The 18,545-nt window shown below is 36.3% G+C and overlaps 2 protein-coding genes across 3 annotated transcripts in view; one reads left to right on the forward strand and one right to left on the reverse strand.

Annotated features, from left to right (window-relative positions):
* Positions 1 to 3,302, reverse strand: part of LOC121381247 — a 28,182-nt gene extending 24,880 nt beyond the window's left edge. Inside the window, exon 1 of the mRNA XM_041510482.1 lies at positions 3,225 to 3,302. Coding sequence (XP_041366416.1) covers positions 3,225 to 3,228 — 4 coding nt within the window. The 5' untranslated portion in view covers positions 3,229 to 3,302. The remainder of the gene's footprint in view (positions 1 to 3,224) is intronic.
* Positions 3,303 to 9,527: 6,225 nt separating this feature from the next.
* The window catches only part of LOC121380847 (peroxisomal leader peptide-processing protease-like), a 37,628-nt gene continuing 28,610 nt past the window's right edge, over positions 9,528 to 18,545 (forward strand). Inside the window, exon 1 of one of the 2 annotated variants that reach the window (XM_041509838.1) lies at positions 9,528 to 9,631. The gene's annotated coding sequence lies outside the window, so the exon portion shown is untranslated. Of the gene's footprint in view, positions 9,632 to 10,632; positions 10,783 to 18,545 lie in introns of those variants that run through there. The other variant, XM_041509837.1, reaches the window with a different exon arrangement.

Raw genomic sequence — 18,545 nt, forward strand, 5'->3', positions numbered from 1 at the left:
ATTTAGACTATAATGTACAGGCTAGACCAGGAAGCCACTACTCGCAAAAATGATGTCAGTTAGTTTGTTTTGTTTAACACCACCACTAGAGTACATTAATTTATTAATCATCAGCTATTGGATGTCAGACTCAGACATTTGCTAACAGCTTTTTTACAATAAAGGGACCAATTCATGATTCAGTTTGCTACAATGAAATACTGTGGCCCAACACATCACTGTTTGGTTTGTGTTGATGCATTTGGGTCACAACTAACTGTGGAGTATTACAAGTCTCTCATTTCAATACAAATTGCACCGAGTCAATTATCAAACGATAATTAATTAAGAATTGAATGATTTATATACTTCAATGGAAGATTTGTCATAAAGCGGTTAGAGTAAGAATTTTGAACTAACACAAGGGAGAGCGTCAAATTATTTAAAAGATTTATCAATTATCATATTAAAATTGCATTTGTGAAAAGTTAATGTGAAGATTAACTTGAAAGGGATAAAGTGGTTTCAGTGTTACTGTGTGTGTGGATTTCAGAGGAAGTTTGTGATTGTGTAATATTCTCGGAAAGAACAGATCATGTAATTGTACACGAAGGCATATGTGTTTCGCACGTGTAAGTTGTCGATTTGGTGTTTTTGTCAAATGTGACAGCGCTGCGCTCATGTCTCTCTGTTGATTTGTTGAACATTCTCTGTTATAACTTCTAATAGAAGCTTCATTTTTGTGGCTTGTCATATACATTATGTGTCTCATTTCAAAACCGGAGTCGTTTAAAGGCTGAATTGTCGCTGTCACTCACAGTGCAGACGATATTGGTATAAAAATAGAAAGAAGGGAATCCTCGGGGATTCCGTTATTGTCATAATTGATAAAAAGTAGTTCCAGTAATAACATTGTTTTTATTTGTTTACCGAAAAAAAGTGCAGTTTTGACGTTCATGGAAGAATGAACGTTGGTTTTTTTAGATCACATGATAGCATTTAAATAGAATCCAGATGCCTATTACAAAACAGTAATTATAAAATGGAATTATATAGTTATAATCATTGTTGAATTTGTTTGGTATTGTCCATAACCAAATATTACTGACTTCACTATTTCAGGTTCTTTGCCTGTCTTAAGTTGAGTGTAAATCAGTATTCTGTGCCTTAAAATAACCCTATTACAAATAGTTTGAAATGGAACTATAATTTTAAGATATCTCAGCACAACTGGCAGTTTTTATATTTTTATCTCTTACATTTATATTTATTAGTCATGTGATTCATGAAATCATGTACATGGTTCTTTCACATCATTTAAATCTTAGATAAAATAAATATTATGTTTACAATTGTTCATGAATTGGACATCCCAGCAAATAAATACCACAGTATTAGTTTGATGTTATATATATAACATTGTAGTGTCCGTAACCTTAACATGAAAAAGAAAGCTACTGTCATAAGCATAAACTTGGAATATAATTCCCATTGGTACATTTTCCAGTAATAAAATGGACATACTTTTATTGAAATAAACTTTAGTTAGATCTACCATGAACTGTTAATACAAACAGAAATGAAGTGTTAAACATTTTATGGATATGGCATACGGTATGCCATATCCATAAAATACCGTAATAAAAAATTTATGAAAAAGAAAAAATATTTCAGGTTTACAACAATTACACCATTAATTTGTTGGAATACATTAAAAGAAGTAAATAAACATTCATTTCATTTGTGTTTTTGTAGTTTTTTTTATATTTTATCATTATAGTACCAGTGTAGTGTCTGTAACCACCCTTTGTTGACAGATGAAAGAGTCATAACTTTTTTGTCAGTGATATTTTCTGAACAAAAGTTTGGACTTACAAATATAAATCAGAAAAATATATGTTTTGAGTACCACAGTTAAACTTTATTTTTGGACTCATGTGGAAGTGAATGGTGCCCTTATTGTAAAAAAGCCGTAATTTTGACATATAGTCTTAGAGGGGAAACCCACTAAGTTTTCCCATTAGTAGCAAGGAATCTTCTATATGCACCATCCGACAAACAGGTTAGCACATACCAAGGCCTTTGATCTACCAGTCGTGTTGCACTGGCTGGAACAAGAAATAGTCCAATGGGTCCATCAACGGGGATCGATCCCAAACTGACCATGCATCAAGCAAGCTCTTTACCACTGGGCTACATCCCATTCCTAAAAAAAAATTCAGATTTTCCAACTAATAAATTTGTGTCCTATATTATGTCTGATGGCAATATAGTTTTTAAGAGTTCTATACTTTTTGAAATTGCAGTGAATAAACAGATGAAAAAGAAACCAGAAATAGTTGTTTCTCCAGGTTGACATTTGACTTTGTGCCATTTGAGATATGTTAGTGGCTTACAACTGCCTCATACCGAGGCCCCATTCCACGAAGCGATCTTAGCACTACTATCGCTGTATTTGTGTACGATGGCCAGCCCATTTCACAACGCGGCATAGCTTTCTGTCATAAATTACAGTAAAAATTTACAATTGGTACGAGGCATTAAAGTAGATGTCAAATGGCAAATTGATAATTTTCTAAGAAAGATATGAACTTTTTGTGTAAAAATGGATCTAATATACACATAATACCTTTTATGAAACTGCGTTCGATGAAAACCATTCTAGGCCATACGACCTTCACACTTAAATATGGGAGATATCTAATTTCTTATGCATTCAGCAATTATCACCTAGCAGATAAACTAACAAAGTTCTTTATGGATGTCAAATACTGGTCATTGAATACATCCCAGATGTTCCAAATAGTCGGAAACTAATGTATTTTTTAAAACTAATTCGCACTTCTTCGCAAAGGAGATTGTTAAATGGCAACTTATGATTACTGCAAGGTTGCTTTGTGAAAAGGCTGTAAAGTTTACGTGTGCCAGCCATGATAAAACTCAACGCAAGTCACTACAATTAATGTTAACTACAACCCTTTCGTGAAACAGGGACCTGGTCATTATCTTTTAAGTCTCCTGTCAGAATTCTGACTCTGATTTGGTGAGCAGACTAGTACTTTTTGCCTCCTTGAACCCAGATAGCAGTACCAATGGTAAAAAAACAGATGACAAATTTACTGTGAAAGATATGTTTGTTAAAACGTGAAATAAAAGTGGAGAATATATAACCTGTTGCCTATGGTTACTAAAGGTAAAAGTGGAGAATATATAACCTGTTGCCTATGGTTACTAAAGGTACTCACACATCTGATCAAGTGGCCTCTATGTGCTGTGTCCGCTCCTGCCACATCATCTTCATTATAATAGTCACAATGTCGATACTGTAAAAAAAAGAAATATGGATTATAGTTATAATACTAACAGAACAAATATTGTACATGTAATGTTTTATAATTAAATTTCTGTTACATTCATTACAATTTAACGTGATCCCATTGGTCAACCCGTAGCAATGCAAGTTCGTTAATTTCTCAATGAATGTAAAAAATAACGTTGTCAGGGAACATCACATCAGATGACGTCACTTTATATTGGTAGTTTGTCTTACTGAGTGTTATTGTTTAAGAATCAATAAATAATTCACAATAAAATATGAACTTTTAGTATGTTTCAAATTTAATTATAAATTTTCAGATAAACTTGTATCATTGACAATACTTTTCTATAAAGTTCGGGCCATACAGAAATTCCACTTGTTTACAAACAAGTCAGTGTTGCAAACTTCAGAAGTAGTCAAACATTGGTAGATTTTGTAATAAGAATTAGTGTCATTGATAGTTGCATCCACAAGTAAAAAATATATAAAATTAACAAAGTTTAAAAAAAAGAGAGACTAAGAATGCTGACTTCACGGTATTACCCCGATGATTAATAAATCAATGTGCTCTAGTGGTGTCATTAAACAAAACAAACTTTAATTTTTACAACTATTCAATTTACATGTTGTTTTTGACCCACTCCCCTCCAAAAAAAATGATAATAAAATTTATTGTCTATTTAACTTCTAGCTAACTTTTGAGATATCACCTCACAGTCTTATCACCTCACAGTCTTATAAGTATATTATTTTATGTAACAAATAAGTTTTATGGTGTTAGCCTATATGATTATAGTAAATATGTTTTACTGCAATTTGTATAAACACTGCTTGTTCATTTCCCACGATCGCGATCTGCACGAGTGCTCTCGACCATGACAGGGCTCACACTGGAACAAATTTTAGTTTAGCCAATTTGAGAAATGTAGAGCATTTTCTTGAAATTTATTAAAATGTGGTTAATTTGAGGAATATTTTATTAGCCAAAAACGAAATTTTGTAGCCATTTTGTATTAAAAATTTCCAATTGGCTAATTTGGCAATCTACAGGGTGAGCCCTGCCATGGGTGCAAAATTAACAAAGGCAATAAACTAAACTGCATTGAAATATTCATTGATGCAAACAACTAGTGGTGCTTACTTGCGTGTAATTATATGGTGTAATGTGTCACGATGTTTCTTAATGTGCGGTCTTAGCCGACTGTAAACCATGACATATATTAACACTGGCAACTTGGTAGAGTACTAGTCATTTGGCCCTGAACTAGCATATACCGTACATGTGTATTGAAATTGACAGGCACTGTCAGTCAGTTTTTATTACTTTGGTTCAAAGAATTTACAAAGTTAGAATAACAAACTACACATGCCATTAAAATTAATAACCGTGATTATTAAAACAAGCAATACATGGTTTCTAAGTTCAAGGGCCATAACTCCATAAAAAATGGTTAAATCGCCACGAAAGTCGAACTTGATCTGCAACAGTACACAAAATGCCAGGTCAGTATCTCAAAGCCTTCTGAAAACAAAGTTCACAAAACTAATGTTCACATCTCCTAAGGGCCTCAACATCGTCAAAAATGGGTAAATCACCATGAATGTCAAACTTGATCTGTAACAGTACATTCTAAAAAAACAAACATCTGGAAAACTATATGTGGGACAGACGGACAGACAAACAGACGAAGATCTAATTCCCCTTCGGTTGGACCGGTAGTAGGGGACTAATAAGCAAACATCATTATGCTGTAGGCCTATTCTGGATGACACCGTTTCTCGATACCAGTTGTGAGATCGCTATTATGCTAATTGAATATTTGATAGTATTATTATGTTTCAGGTGTCGGATAAATTGTGTAACCGGTTGTTCACATCTGAAGATAGAAAATGGCTTAGCCAAAATTCACTGTAGCCACTTTATAAAACTTAAACCAATAGCCAATTTGGCTACCGACAGCACGAGCCCTACAAAGTAATACTTACATGTACATATATATCTCACCATTTTACTTTGTAACGGCAAGACAGAAAGTATTGAAAATCCTCCATTAAAATTGCTTTTTGTTTCAAAGGGGGAGAATGACCAGAGTTAACTAGCTTGAATGAATAGTGATATACTTCGTGCAATTTTCCCTGTCTGCACCTGTGTATTACTGACATCACTAACGAGTAATGATGATGCCCTTGTTCTCAAATAAGGAAGAAGAAAGGAAATGTTTTATTTAACGATGCACTCAACACATTTTTATCTACGGTTATATGGCGTCAGACCATAGTTAAGGACCACACAGATATTGAGAGAGGATACTTGCTGTCGCCACTTTATGGGCTACTCTTTTTGATTAGCAGCAAGGGATCTTTTATATGCACTATCCCATAGACAGGATAGCACATACCACAGCCTTTGATATACCAGTCGTGGTGCACTGGCTAGAGCGAGAAATTGCCTAATGGGTCCATCAAATAATTTGAGTGCAGAGAGAGAAGAAATCTGAATTGTGGAATTAATGCTTTAACTTTAAGTTATAATGGGAGAGAGTAAGAGGGAGAGATAAGATGAATACACTGGTGCAATAATTTGTTTGTTCTCAATACATACATACATACATACATACATACATACATACATACCAGTGTTCGAGATTAAAAAATTTGGGCAGTATCCCAGTTGGATACTAACATTTCAAAATCTGGTATCCCACCTGAGAATTTAGTTTTATATGGTATCCCGGTGGGATACTGGGTTCTTGAAGTCTGGTATCCAAAGTTAAATTCTGGTATCCCCAGGATATCGGGATACTGTTAATCTCGAACACTGCATACATACATACATACATACATATATATATATATATAAATCAACTCTGAATTGCAGCCTCAGAGTGAACAAAACAACTACTTTTGCCATTCTGTATTCAGGAAAATCCGGACACATAAAGTAACAGCGCAAATAAATAAATCATGATTCACAAATAATTTGTGTTTGGAGTATTAGTTTGAAGCACGCAGGATCCAGAATGTCATAAATGTCTTTACGCAATGAAAACTTCCTGTGAAACTGTAGTCTTTAACCCAAACTTGTCAGCAATTTCCGCACCAGCTAATCCTGGTTCCGATTGTTGTCAAATGAAGAGTATCACTACTATCAATCAGGCCACAGACCACAATTAATTACACTATATGTTTCTATATAGAGTTAGTGGCTATAACATTTTTATTAATATCAGCATGACCATGGATTTTTGTATGTACCTTTGCCTACCTGGGTGAAACATACCCTGAAAAGGACAACCCCTGTTGTCCAGCTCTTTCTCCCAGGATATTTGTTTAAACAAACACACCCACTAAACCTGGCTGGAGTACACCCATTTTACACAAAAAGTACTACTTTTGCATGGGCCGGGATTACCACAAACAAGTCTTCAATGTCAACAAACTACATGCTCTCCCCTGTCAACTTCAGTCAAATAGTTGACAAGTCAAAGCTGTCTGCCATGAAATAATCACAGTCAAACAGCAGACTACTTGTGCGGACAATTTCCGGATTTTGGACAACCAAATGGAAAGATAACTGTGATCTGTAGCCGTATGGTTCGAGATTGGTGTTTCCGTTTTACACCAGTTTCCAAAAACACTGCTGAAGGTTTATTTAAAAACACATCATGATCACGTTATTTAGAATTCTGGTATTTATACAGTGGTACCGATAGAAAGGGTCTCCACCCCCACCCCAAAAAATTTAGGGCTACCACCCACACACCCCACCACTAATATTCTTGCACACGTACATTATTTAACACCTTTTACTATTACTCAGAATACAAAGTATACAGAAAAATAGATTTAAGCTGTATAGCAATTTTATTATAAAAGTAAACTTTTAAATTCACCGTTTTGGTTATTTCCATTTTAATCAGGGTTTCTGTCAGAGGGTAAGACGGATATGGCGCAATACCAAAAATTTGTGCAGATTTTGTTTTTGAAGTTAACCTTTTGACAAAATTAATTACTCTCATCATTACTGTATGATTTTCTTAAAGGGACAGAGCCTAGTTTTTAAACACTATAACATATTTTTTACTATTAAAGCCGTTTATGATCACTGAAATAAAACATTACTTATATTTTATTCTTTAGATCATCTATATGCGTTGTGTTTCTGGTCATCCTGGTGTTTCTAATCCCAATTTTTTTTGTTTTCATATTTTTAAAAATGCACATGCACTGAGAAGTAGCAGTTATTGATTAGAGTTCTAGTCTATTTTTTTAAGGACATTTCCCAGTTTTATTTCCACAGACTTTTTCTCTGTATTGTAACTTTATCTAAATAAGTTACAGGTTTGTAAATTAATTAAACTTTAGTGTCCATTTTTTACAGGCTAAAACTAGGGTCTGCGCATTTGAGCCTAACCCTAAACTTAACCCATTTTGTTTCTGGGGGAGGCCCCCCCATACCCTCTGTTGACTGTGGTTGCATTCAATCCCACAGCACCACACCCAAAAATTTCTTTCTGGCAGAAACACTGCTAATATATTTATTGTTAATGTTTAGGCCAACCAATAGTTTGTTTTGTTTAACAATGCTGCTAGAGCACACTGATTTATTAATCATCAGCTGTTGATGTTAAAGGGACACACCCTAGTTACGGCTAGTTGTTAACCTTTACGGCGTTGTTTTTCACTATTAAAACAATTTTTTTCACAAATAAAATTGCACTTTACTTACCGTTTATTATTTAGAATATACATTTCCATTCGCCTGAAGTGTTTTTTGGTAATCCTGGTAATCCTGGTGTTTGTAATACCACAAAATGCATTTTGTATTTCTGAAAAACGGACGCACGTTTGAGAAAAAAACGTTGAGCAGACAAGGTCTAATCTATTTTTAGACGGGATATTTCCATTTCAATGTCACAGACGTTGGTATACCACGTGACCGTTATCATTTTGGTTCGGTTTGTTTTCTCGTGCACAGTTCGCGCAATCAACATCCGATTTGTTGTTGTTCATCTGTGAGATTTTTCTTCACAGTTCGTGAACATTTTCAGTAACAATAAAGTTCAGACAAGTAAGTATCTCAATACAAAATGTTACAAACCCTTAAAACCAATAATTTGGCTAAGTCCTACGATATCTGGAGAGGGGATACAACCAGGACAGAACAGTTGGAACATGTCCAGGAGAGGTGAAAAGAACGCAGCCCAAGTCTGTGAAATTTGTCGTGACGTAGGCATTGTTGTGCTTCGAGCGACATCTACCGGTGACATCAGAATACAAACTTTCAAAATTATTCAAGCAATTGGGACATGGGGATTCCCATGGTATTTATCGATATAAAACCTGCTTTTTCACTCCATTTGATAAAAACGTGATCTAAGTTGGTTACAGTTTTGTAGATTAACCAAATTATAATTTATTTTCGCTGGATGGAACTAGGGTGTGCGTCTTTAAACATGTGGAAATTTTGATATACAGTAAAGTACTCTTATAACGAACATGCTTAGAATGAACTACTGCATAGTATGAACTAATCGTAAAGTCCCATTTTATCACCCTATACATTAATAACCAACTTATGTAAATGTGTACAATGAACTACTTTTGTAACGAACTATCATGGTCCCTTCTGGTTCATTATAAGATTAATTTACTGTATATTAATCTGTATATTAATAATAAGTGATATATAGTCAAGAGAAAACCTGCTGCATGTTCCCATCAGTAGCAAGGGATTTTTTTATATGCACTATCCCATAGACTGAATAGCACATACCACAGCCTTTGGTATACCAGTCGTGATGCATTAGTTGGAATGACAAAGACTTGAAAGAGCCCAATGGGCCCACCAACAGGAATGATCCCAAACCGACTGCACATTAAGCAAACACTTTACCACTGGGCTACATCCTGGCCCTGTTTACTAATAGAAGAGTGATACAATATAGTTTATAGTTGATTACATATAATCATTTCAATATTTTACTTTGTAAAACATTGTTGTATCACATGGAGGTAATAATACACTTTGTTTTCGTCTTTTTTTACTCAAACAATACTGTGCACTTTTCTAAATTATCTTGTATTGTCAATATTAACCACCTTTATTCATGACTTACATGTAGTTACCAAGTTATTGGGAAATGACATGTGATCAGAGTTTTAAACATACATACACCCCTGTCAAAAATGGCAATCAAAACTGTAGTTAGTGTCAACAATCAGAACTTACAGGGAAGCCCAATATTTAATGGCCGACATGTCGACAAAACGCGCCTATTTCAATGGTTACAATCAGCAACCTTATTTTTGATGCTTTACAAAATGTAATCGGTAAGTAATATGCATCAGTGTGTGAAATAATGTACAATAGCCCTTTTTACAAGCAATACGTGTATTAAATGCAGCATGTCAAAGATTAACTATGAAAAATAAGTCGAGGTTGACCGGGCCCTCCCAAATAAAAATATTGACAGGTTTCGTCTTTAGGTTACAAATTCAACTATTAACTTGTCGCGGAATATTTCAACAGACCTATTGTTTTATTATGGTGCCTTCTAAATACAATGATATTGTCAAATCCTTAAAAATACACACAAGAAGACTACAAGACACCGACGAGGTCAAGTAACATTTCTCATGGTGGATGTCTGAATTCATACCCTAGCTCGACATGAAGTGGCTATCTTTTTCGAAGCTGACCTCATCATACAAAATGCATTGGTGCACAAAATAGAACGGAGAAAGGACCGTTCAACGACACCATTCTTGGTGGAAAACTTTTATTCGTTAATCTATATCGTGGGACCTAAACCAGCCATTTCAGTAACGTCTGTTGGGAAACCCCTGCCTTTCCCTGCAAATTTTATCAGCGAAATAATATTCAGAAAACACTCACCGTCATGTAACGTGCCAATGATTAACGGGGGTTTACAATTTTATGCCAGGGGCCGGATTAACCTTTGACCCGTTGACCTGTTTTTTGTGTAGAAACCAATTTTGTGAGACTGTTACTTCTTTTCTTTTGAAAATAGATGTATATATTGCTTTATTGTTTATGTCTCTTTGATATATATTGTACTTATTGTCAATAGAAGGACGACGTATGCTTTTATTTGTATATATCATGACATGTATTCAACGCACAGAATCCATGACGTCACGAACTGTGACCTACATTTTCTGCCAACAACACCCAAACTGTGCGCTGCGCATGCGGAATATTGCTTTGTTGCTGACAGTTGTGTTGGCAAATGTGTTTCTATTGGTCGAGGTGTATTTTTTCCTTTGCAATACACTTTTATTTCGCTTTAGTCGGTAACATAGCAGTGACTGCAGCGTGTCTGTTGTTGCAAATCCTACATTTCAGGGTGCATTATTTGCCCTGGGTCGTTCAACAGTTATTACGTAATGCTCATGGGGAGGGGATTCATGGATGCGTTACGAAACATGAGGTTTTAAGTTTAGTGAAGTTTGCAAAACAGGTCTGATTTTTATTTATGAAGTAAAATGCAGCAAATTTGTTCTTTACAAACGCTTTTTCTATTTAGTATTTATTATAACAAACAAAAAATCAAATCAAATTATGTCAAGTCAGGGAAAACAGGGAGTTTTAGTTTCATAACGTACCGTGATAACGTAATTTTAGGGTTGATTACTTAATATAGTTTAACACCCCCCCCCCCCCCCCATATATGACACATGTCATGTAAATATATGACATAATATTCAGTGTACCGGAAGCTTTACGCTGCTATGATTATCAGGGGCAGGTCCATGGAGAAGTTAAGTGAGTCTGGATGACAGTTTTTCCTACTCAGTTTAAAGTGCCCACCTGTACAGTTTTAATACATCTTATCTTTGCTGACCCTCTTGTTTCATAATATGCAATAAATTGCACAGCGTATGTTGGAAGGGGGGTTGGGGAACCCCACGGGGGGGGGGGGGAATACTACTCAAAAGAATATAAGGGTCAAAAATTTATAACCAAATAAGTTTCAGAGTGTATTAGATTGATGATGTAAACTACACCAAATTTTTTATTTATTGTTCCATATTTACAAAAAAACACAAATAAACGTCACTGTATACAAGAAAGTCACATGACATGCTGTCAAAGTTGAAGGTTGTCAAACATGGATTTTACACATTAGAACATTCGTTAATAGTGTGTGAATCCACCCCTGGCGCGAATACACTCGACACATCGTTGCCTCATGCTGTTGATCAGACGTCTGAAGAACTCTTGGGGAATGGCCTGCCACTCTGCCATAAGAAGTTGACCCAGATCATGAAGGTTGGCCGGAGGGGCATGGTTATCCCGAACTCTCCTGCCTAATTCGTCCCAGGCGTGCTCTATTGGGGCCATGTCAGGCGAATATGCTGGCCAATCCATCCTGGCGATACCTTGTTGTCTGAGAAAGTCTGTTACCACCCTGGCGTGGTGGGGTCTGGCATTGTCATCCTGCAGAACTGCCCCGCCACCAATCTGCTGAAGGCCTGGGAGAACCAACGGCCGGATAATCTCATTCAGATAGCGGATTCCATTCAGATTGCCATCCACCACATAGAGGGGGGTCCTGTGGTGGATAGAGATGTCGCCCCACACCATGACGCTGCCACCACCGAACCGGTGACGTTGTCTAACGTTAACGTCAGCGAAGCGTTCCCCAGGACGTCTGCAGACACGAACCCGACCGTCGTTGAACTGGAGACTAAACCTGGACTCATCAGTGAACATCACTCGACCCCACTGAACACATTGCCACCGCAGATGAAGCATGCACCAGTGACGTCTGGCCGTTCTGTGACGTGGTAGGAGTGGTGGTCGAACAGCCTGGCGACGGCAGCGTAGATTATTGGCTCTCAGACGATTGCGTATGGTTTGATCAGACACTCGAGTTCCAGTCGCAGTCCGCAGATTGTCACGTAATCGGCGTGCAGTGGTTGTGCGTTGACGTAGAGCCATATTGGTGATGTAGCGGTCCTCTCTATTTGTAGCGCTTCGGGGTCTTCCCGAACGTGGACGATTTCGAACAGAATTCGTTGCTTGGTACCGTTGCCACAGTCGGCCAACGACACTCTGACTGACACCAAGTCTCAGAGCAACATTTCTTTGCGTATTGCCATCCTGAAGCCAAGCAATAGCCCTTCCTCGATCTTCGATAGTCAGTTGAAGTCGTACCATTGTCGAATTTGGAGTGTGCACCATACGCGAACGCGAACGCAAGCTCCAATTATACGGAAATTCAGCATTGGGAACATGGAATACACGTGCAAAGCGTGCAAATGAAGCGCTTTGTGAAAAAGCAAGTTATGGGCACTTAGCAGACCTTTCGCTTTCGCCCTAATTTACGTGCAAATGTAAGCATGTTTTCGCCATTAGAACTAGTCGACAGTGTCAATGACAGTGGATTTTAATTCATTTATGGGTTGCTTAGACCCACTTTCGTCAAAATGGAACAATACCATGCGTGACATTATGGTCTAGCTAATATAATTGACATTCAGAAAATAATGTCGAAAATATCGTCTGACCCTTAAATTCTTTTGAGTAGTATAGATGGTGTCCACTCTTAGGAGCTACCGTCCAATCAACTACCAGTAATAATCGAATCAACCAATTATAGAGCTCTCTATTTTAAATTTTGATAAACCGTTCTAAATTATGTGTGAAAATGACCTTCAAGAAATTTCGCAACATTTTCTATTTGACTTTAATCCTACAGGACATATTTGTAAATTTAATAGCACCAAAACCAACCCTTACCCACTACCGACCCTGGTTGGGCTGCTCGTGATCCCTTGCACATGTCCCTTCTCCCACCCACCCCCTACCCCTTTCCTGTCCTGGAAGAAGGAGCTAGTGTAAGTAGACACCTGTGTCCATGACAGGCGTGTGTTACAACAGCTTGTTCTGAATGTGCACATTAAGACCTATGACCTGACCTGTTCATATTCACCCCGCACCCCACCCTGCTAGGTTCAAACGACGCTATGGCCCTGAACTGAGTTGGCCCTGAGTTGAATTGATACATTTGTGTATTAGATGTGGCAATGAGTTGGTTCATTAACAGGGAACATTTTGTTTTCGAAATCTTGATTTGAGATATTGCCAGTCAATTGAAAATTGATAAGCAACTACTGAACCTTTTATTTTCAAAATCTTGATTAGCAATATTTATAGTCAGTTAAAAATTCATTAGCAACTACTGTTTAATGTTGTAAAACTGTGTAGCAATCTTTGAAACGTGCGTAGCGAATGGTCGACACAATACAGAGCCAAATGTTCCTTGGTTACTTGTAATGGTATTTAATCTTAAGTATAATATATACCAAAATAATATTTAAAGACGTTTCTCCCAGCAGTGAATCATGACTGGATCCACTCAAACTCTGTCAGAACTTCTTTTGAAATTAGTCTTGTGCAGAGATACAATGTCTGTTCAAAAAGTATCCGACCTTAGGCCGGGGAAAAAAAGTAACTTAAATTTTGAGTTCCAATGGCGAACAATCGGAGACTTTCCGACAGGTGACGCTCGTGCACTATACACCATTCCTTTTTCTAAATTTGTATTGTCGTAAAGCACCGATCGGTATATCCACTCTATTATTCCCGACCTAATTGTGAGCATGTATGTGACTAAAGTGTAGAACGGCTAAAATTGAAGTAAATAATAAAAATCTACGAAATTCCGCAGTTGGTAGTAAAAAAAAAAAAAATGGAAGAATAAAAAAGAACAAAATAATGTCCAGCTAAATCGTGGGTTTTCCCCAACCACGTAGGCTACTCCCTATCGTTCTTACAACTTTCTATCATATATCCACCATGCCAAAACCATTAAATGTGTACACATTTGACTGATAATACTGGTAACAGCATTTAATAAAGTTTTAATTTGTAAAACACCACGTTCCATTCTTCGCTGTTTACTTCCGGGTTCTATTCAATGTTATTTGTTTATCATAGTTTTGAAACCCAGTAGCCGATGTATTTTTCGTGCTGGGGTGTCGTTAAACATTCATTCATTCATTTACTATTCAATGTTTGTTATCGCGATTTAATATGAAGATATACGTGTTTAAAACCACAAATTATTCGTTTGCAGAATAGAGTAAATTCAACCAAATTTGTCAACAATTATTTTTAATAAATTATTTCAATGAAAAAAACCCCCAAAAAACCCAAACCCAACCCAAACAAAATAAATAAATAAATAAAAAATATATATTCAATGTAAAATTAAAAAATTAAAAAATATTTATATGTATACATGTAATAAATTTTAAAAAATCAATAACATACATATATAATTACAGAAATAAATATTATATTTTCAAATGATGAAAAATAAATAGGAAATTTAAAATATTAAATATGTTTTTTTTTTTTTTTTGTTTTTTTCACATGTAAGTAGAAATATAACAATGCTTTTTCACACACATTTACATGAAATTAGAAATGATAGTGGTATTGTTTTTCAATATTTATAATTTGTTAATGTAAATAATTTAATTTGTGTGTACAAAATGACATAATCTGATAGAAATTCTGATTTCACTGAGAATGTTTTAACATAAATCTATTTGACCTACCGGTATCTAAATTTTATACTTTTCAGTACTCATATTAAGAAAAGTCCAATGTAAATAATCTTTATCATGGTTCATACACTTATTTACCAAGAAAATTCATGACTTTCCATGATTTCCACTGATAATGAAATTAACCAATTGAAAACTGCTTTAGACATTATACTATTTTTTCTCTCCAAAGGCTGCAAGAGTAATAAATTATAAATTAAAGAAACAAAATACTGCTATTTTACAAATGTGGATTTCTAAAACCAGATGCAGCAATAAATAATTATGACTATATATAAAAGTACACTTATGGTTTACTAATAGTTTAAAGTGAATATAGGTACAACACCAATTAACACTAATTACATTAATTTCAAGAGATGCATTACATGCAGTATTCACACATGGTTTGTTTCATGTTCAATGTATGATGAGTTACTTGCTTAGCATGTACATGTATTTGATAAACTGTACATAAACAATACCTGTCTGGTATTTATATTTTCAGTCCAACAGTGTGAGGTTTTTCAATGCCATACTAGAATTTATCACAATATAGTCAACATACTCCCCCAAAAAGTAAAAATATTATAAACTGTTATAGGCTTAAACAGTCAATGGAGAATAAAATGTTGGAATTTTGCTACATTTGTCCAAAATAGTCCAGTTAGGCAATAATAAAAAAAAGACAAAGAATAAAAAGAGACCCCCTCTCAAAAAAAATAAAGAAAAAAAAAAAAATTATTTTTTGAACAAATATTAAAATTTCCAGTTTCAGGATATTTATGTAAATAAATTCTAGATTATAATTTGGGAAGTATTTTGTTATGGTTAGTTTGTTTTTGGGTCACTAGCAAAAACAAAACAGTTTGTTCTGTTATGCCTTAAGTATAAAAAGAAAATGCATTTATTTGTTTACACCACCATCACAGCATCCTTTGGTAGTGTTTTTATCAGTAATTTCAGATATGCTTAGTATAAAAAGAAAATGCATCCTACATACATATTACAGCTTACAAAAGAGATACCCAACTAAAAGGCCCCCTATAGATAGATTAACAAAGGAATAATCAAATGTTGAGTTTTAACAAATGAAGAAAAGAAAATTTTATTCTGCCTTGTACCTAAAAAAATTCTGGGAACATGACTTAAAAATATTAGGTAGGGCCAGTCTAAACTTTAAAAAACCCCAACTACATCTGTACTTTTTAACTTCAAAAAAAAAGGGAAAAAATAATCAGGGTAAGCCTTTTTTTTTTTTTAGGTAGGGTCGTTTTCAAGAAACAATTGTTTTTACACCTCAATGGGCACTCCACATCTCACTATTCTGTTTATATTGTATGTATGCTATTTGCATGTCTCAAACTATTATTTTCTTCTTCAAATTGTGTATTAGGGGCTGTGGAAAAGGCGAGGGCCGATAGGGCCATGGTCTCCTCTTTTTTCCTGTTACTGTTCTCAAAAGTCTGGAGATGTCATAGGCCCTATGTTAACATACGATATTTAAACGTATTCTGGGTGAGCATGCCACCGAACCCCCACAAACAGGTTCGGGCCCTCAAATACATGTATACACACTCTCTCTCTCTCTGTCTGTCTGTCTGTCTGTCTCTCTTTCTCTCACATACGCCACAACATTTTAACAAACAGCACACTATAAGTACCCCACCCCATCCCCACTTTCAAATACACTCCACTGGCCCTGTACATAAATAAAAAAAGGTGTTGTTTCTAAAACATTTTTTCTTTTAGTCTGTGAAATTATTAATTAAAAATAAATTAATTAATTAATTAAATAATCGACAACAAACATGATCAATGCCATGGGGGGTAGGACGAACTCACCTAAACCCTCCCCCTCACCAAAATGAAAAAGCAGTGAACCAAACACACAAATAAACAAATGTCCACATAGCATACATAAAAGGAAGAAAATATAATATTTCAACTAGATTTTATTAAAATAATATATAAATAATTAATTTTGTTTTAAAACCACACACCGAGAATGGATAGGTTTTTGGCAGTGACATACAAACGCCTCGTTTTTTAGCGATTTACTGTTTGTTTTGTTTTTTGTTGTTGTTGTTGTTGTATTTTGTCATATACTAGATCCGTTATGCAGTCCAGACATTCTTTGTGAAATGCATCATCGTCTGAAAAAATATGACCACTTTTCCTGTTCGTTCAGAGGCGGACATGTAATTTTATACGACCAGTGGCTTCAAATCACACTACTGAACAGCTGTTTAAAGCGAGACTCTAGGGTGTATAGTGACGACGCGACCTCTAAGGGGGAGATAATTTCTGAGTGTACGCCATTCTAATCTCCTTCGATGTAGGCCCCTTGTGACTCCACACACTTAGCCCAGCAGTCCTTTCATTGCTGGAAACATTTCTGGAAGTCCTGTTTTGGAATGGCTGTCAGGTGCACCGCCGCGGTCTTCATGATGTCCTCTTGGCTTTCAAATCGGGGACCTTCAGCTTGTGGAACAGCCAAAAATCACAAGGAGCCATATCTGGAGAGTAATGAGTCTGCCAGATCTGAGTAATTCCGTCCTTGGCCAAGAAATCCTGGACCAGGTGTGAAGAATGGGCCGGGGCCAGTTGCGTGACTCCCACAGGTCCGGTCTCTTGCACCGAACTGCATCATGAAGACGACGGAGAACCTCTTGATAATATTGCTTGTTAATAGTTTGGCCTTCTGGTGCGTATTCATGATGCACAACACTGTGGTAGTAGAAAAAAACCCAGTCAGCAACACTTTGACTTTGCTCCTTACCTGTCTTGCTTTCTTTAGCCTTGGGGATGCTGGAGACTTCCACTGCGACGACTGAGCCTTGGTTTCTGGATCATACCCGTAACACCCAAGACTCATCACCAGTGATCACGGTCTTCAGGAAGTCAGGATTACCGTTAGTGCACACCAGCATGTCCTGTGCATGTCCAAATCAACTGTTAAAATGGCGTGTGCAGAACCTTCACTAATCTGAACGTCATTTGCAATTTCTTGGACGGTCAACCGACGGTCTTCCATGGTGAAATTGCACACTTGGTCAATGACATGTGGATTTCAGTTTGTTGACAGCCTATCTGATCGCTGGTCACTGTCAACCTAGGTTCGGCCTTCTTTAAACTGGTTAAACCATTCTTTAATTTGTGTAACCCCCATAGCATCATTGCCGAAGGTATGCTGAATCTTACGAATTGTTTCAGTTTGGGTATCACCAAGCTTTTGGTAAAACTTGATGCAGTAACGCTGTTCAACACGTTCTGTCATTACACGTAAAGTGTAAATGTGACGATCACGTGTTACACAACCACGAACACCGGCTGCCTGGCTGAACCGGACTCACCGGGCGATGCTGCAAAAAATTGTGCATGCGCAGTAAGTCTACTACCACACTTTACCCACTTTCGCCTCTCGGCTGCAACTGGTTTCCAAGGAAACAAATAAGGTCGGATACTTTTTTAACAGACCTCGTTCAGTACTAGGGGCGGGACATAGCCCAGTGGTAATGCACTCGCTTGATGCACAGACAGTTTAGGATCGATCCCCATCAGTGGCCCCATTGGGCTATTTCTCATTCCAGCCAGTGATCCACGACTGGTGTAACAAAGACTGTGGTATATACTATCCTATCTGTGGGGTGGTACATATAAC

This window comes from Gigantopelta aegis, chromosome 9 (assembly GCF_016097555.1).
Source record: "Gigantopelta aegis isolate Gae_Host chromosome 9, Gae_host_genome, whole genome shotgun sequence".
NCBI classification, from domain to species: domain Eukaryota; kingdom Metazoa; phylum Mollusca; class Gastropoda; order Neomphalida; family Peltospiridae; genus Gigantopelta; species Gigantopelta aegis.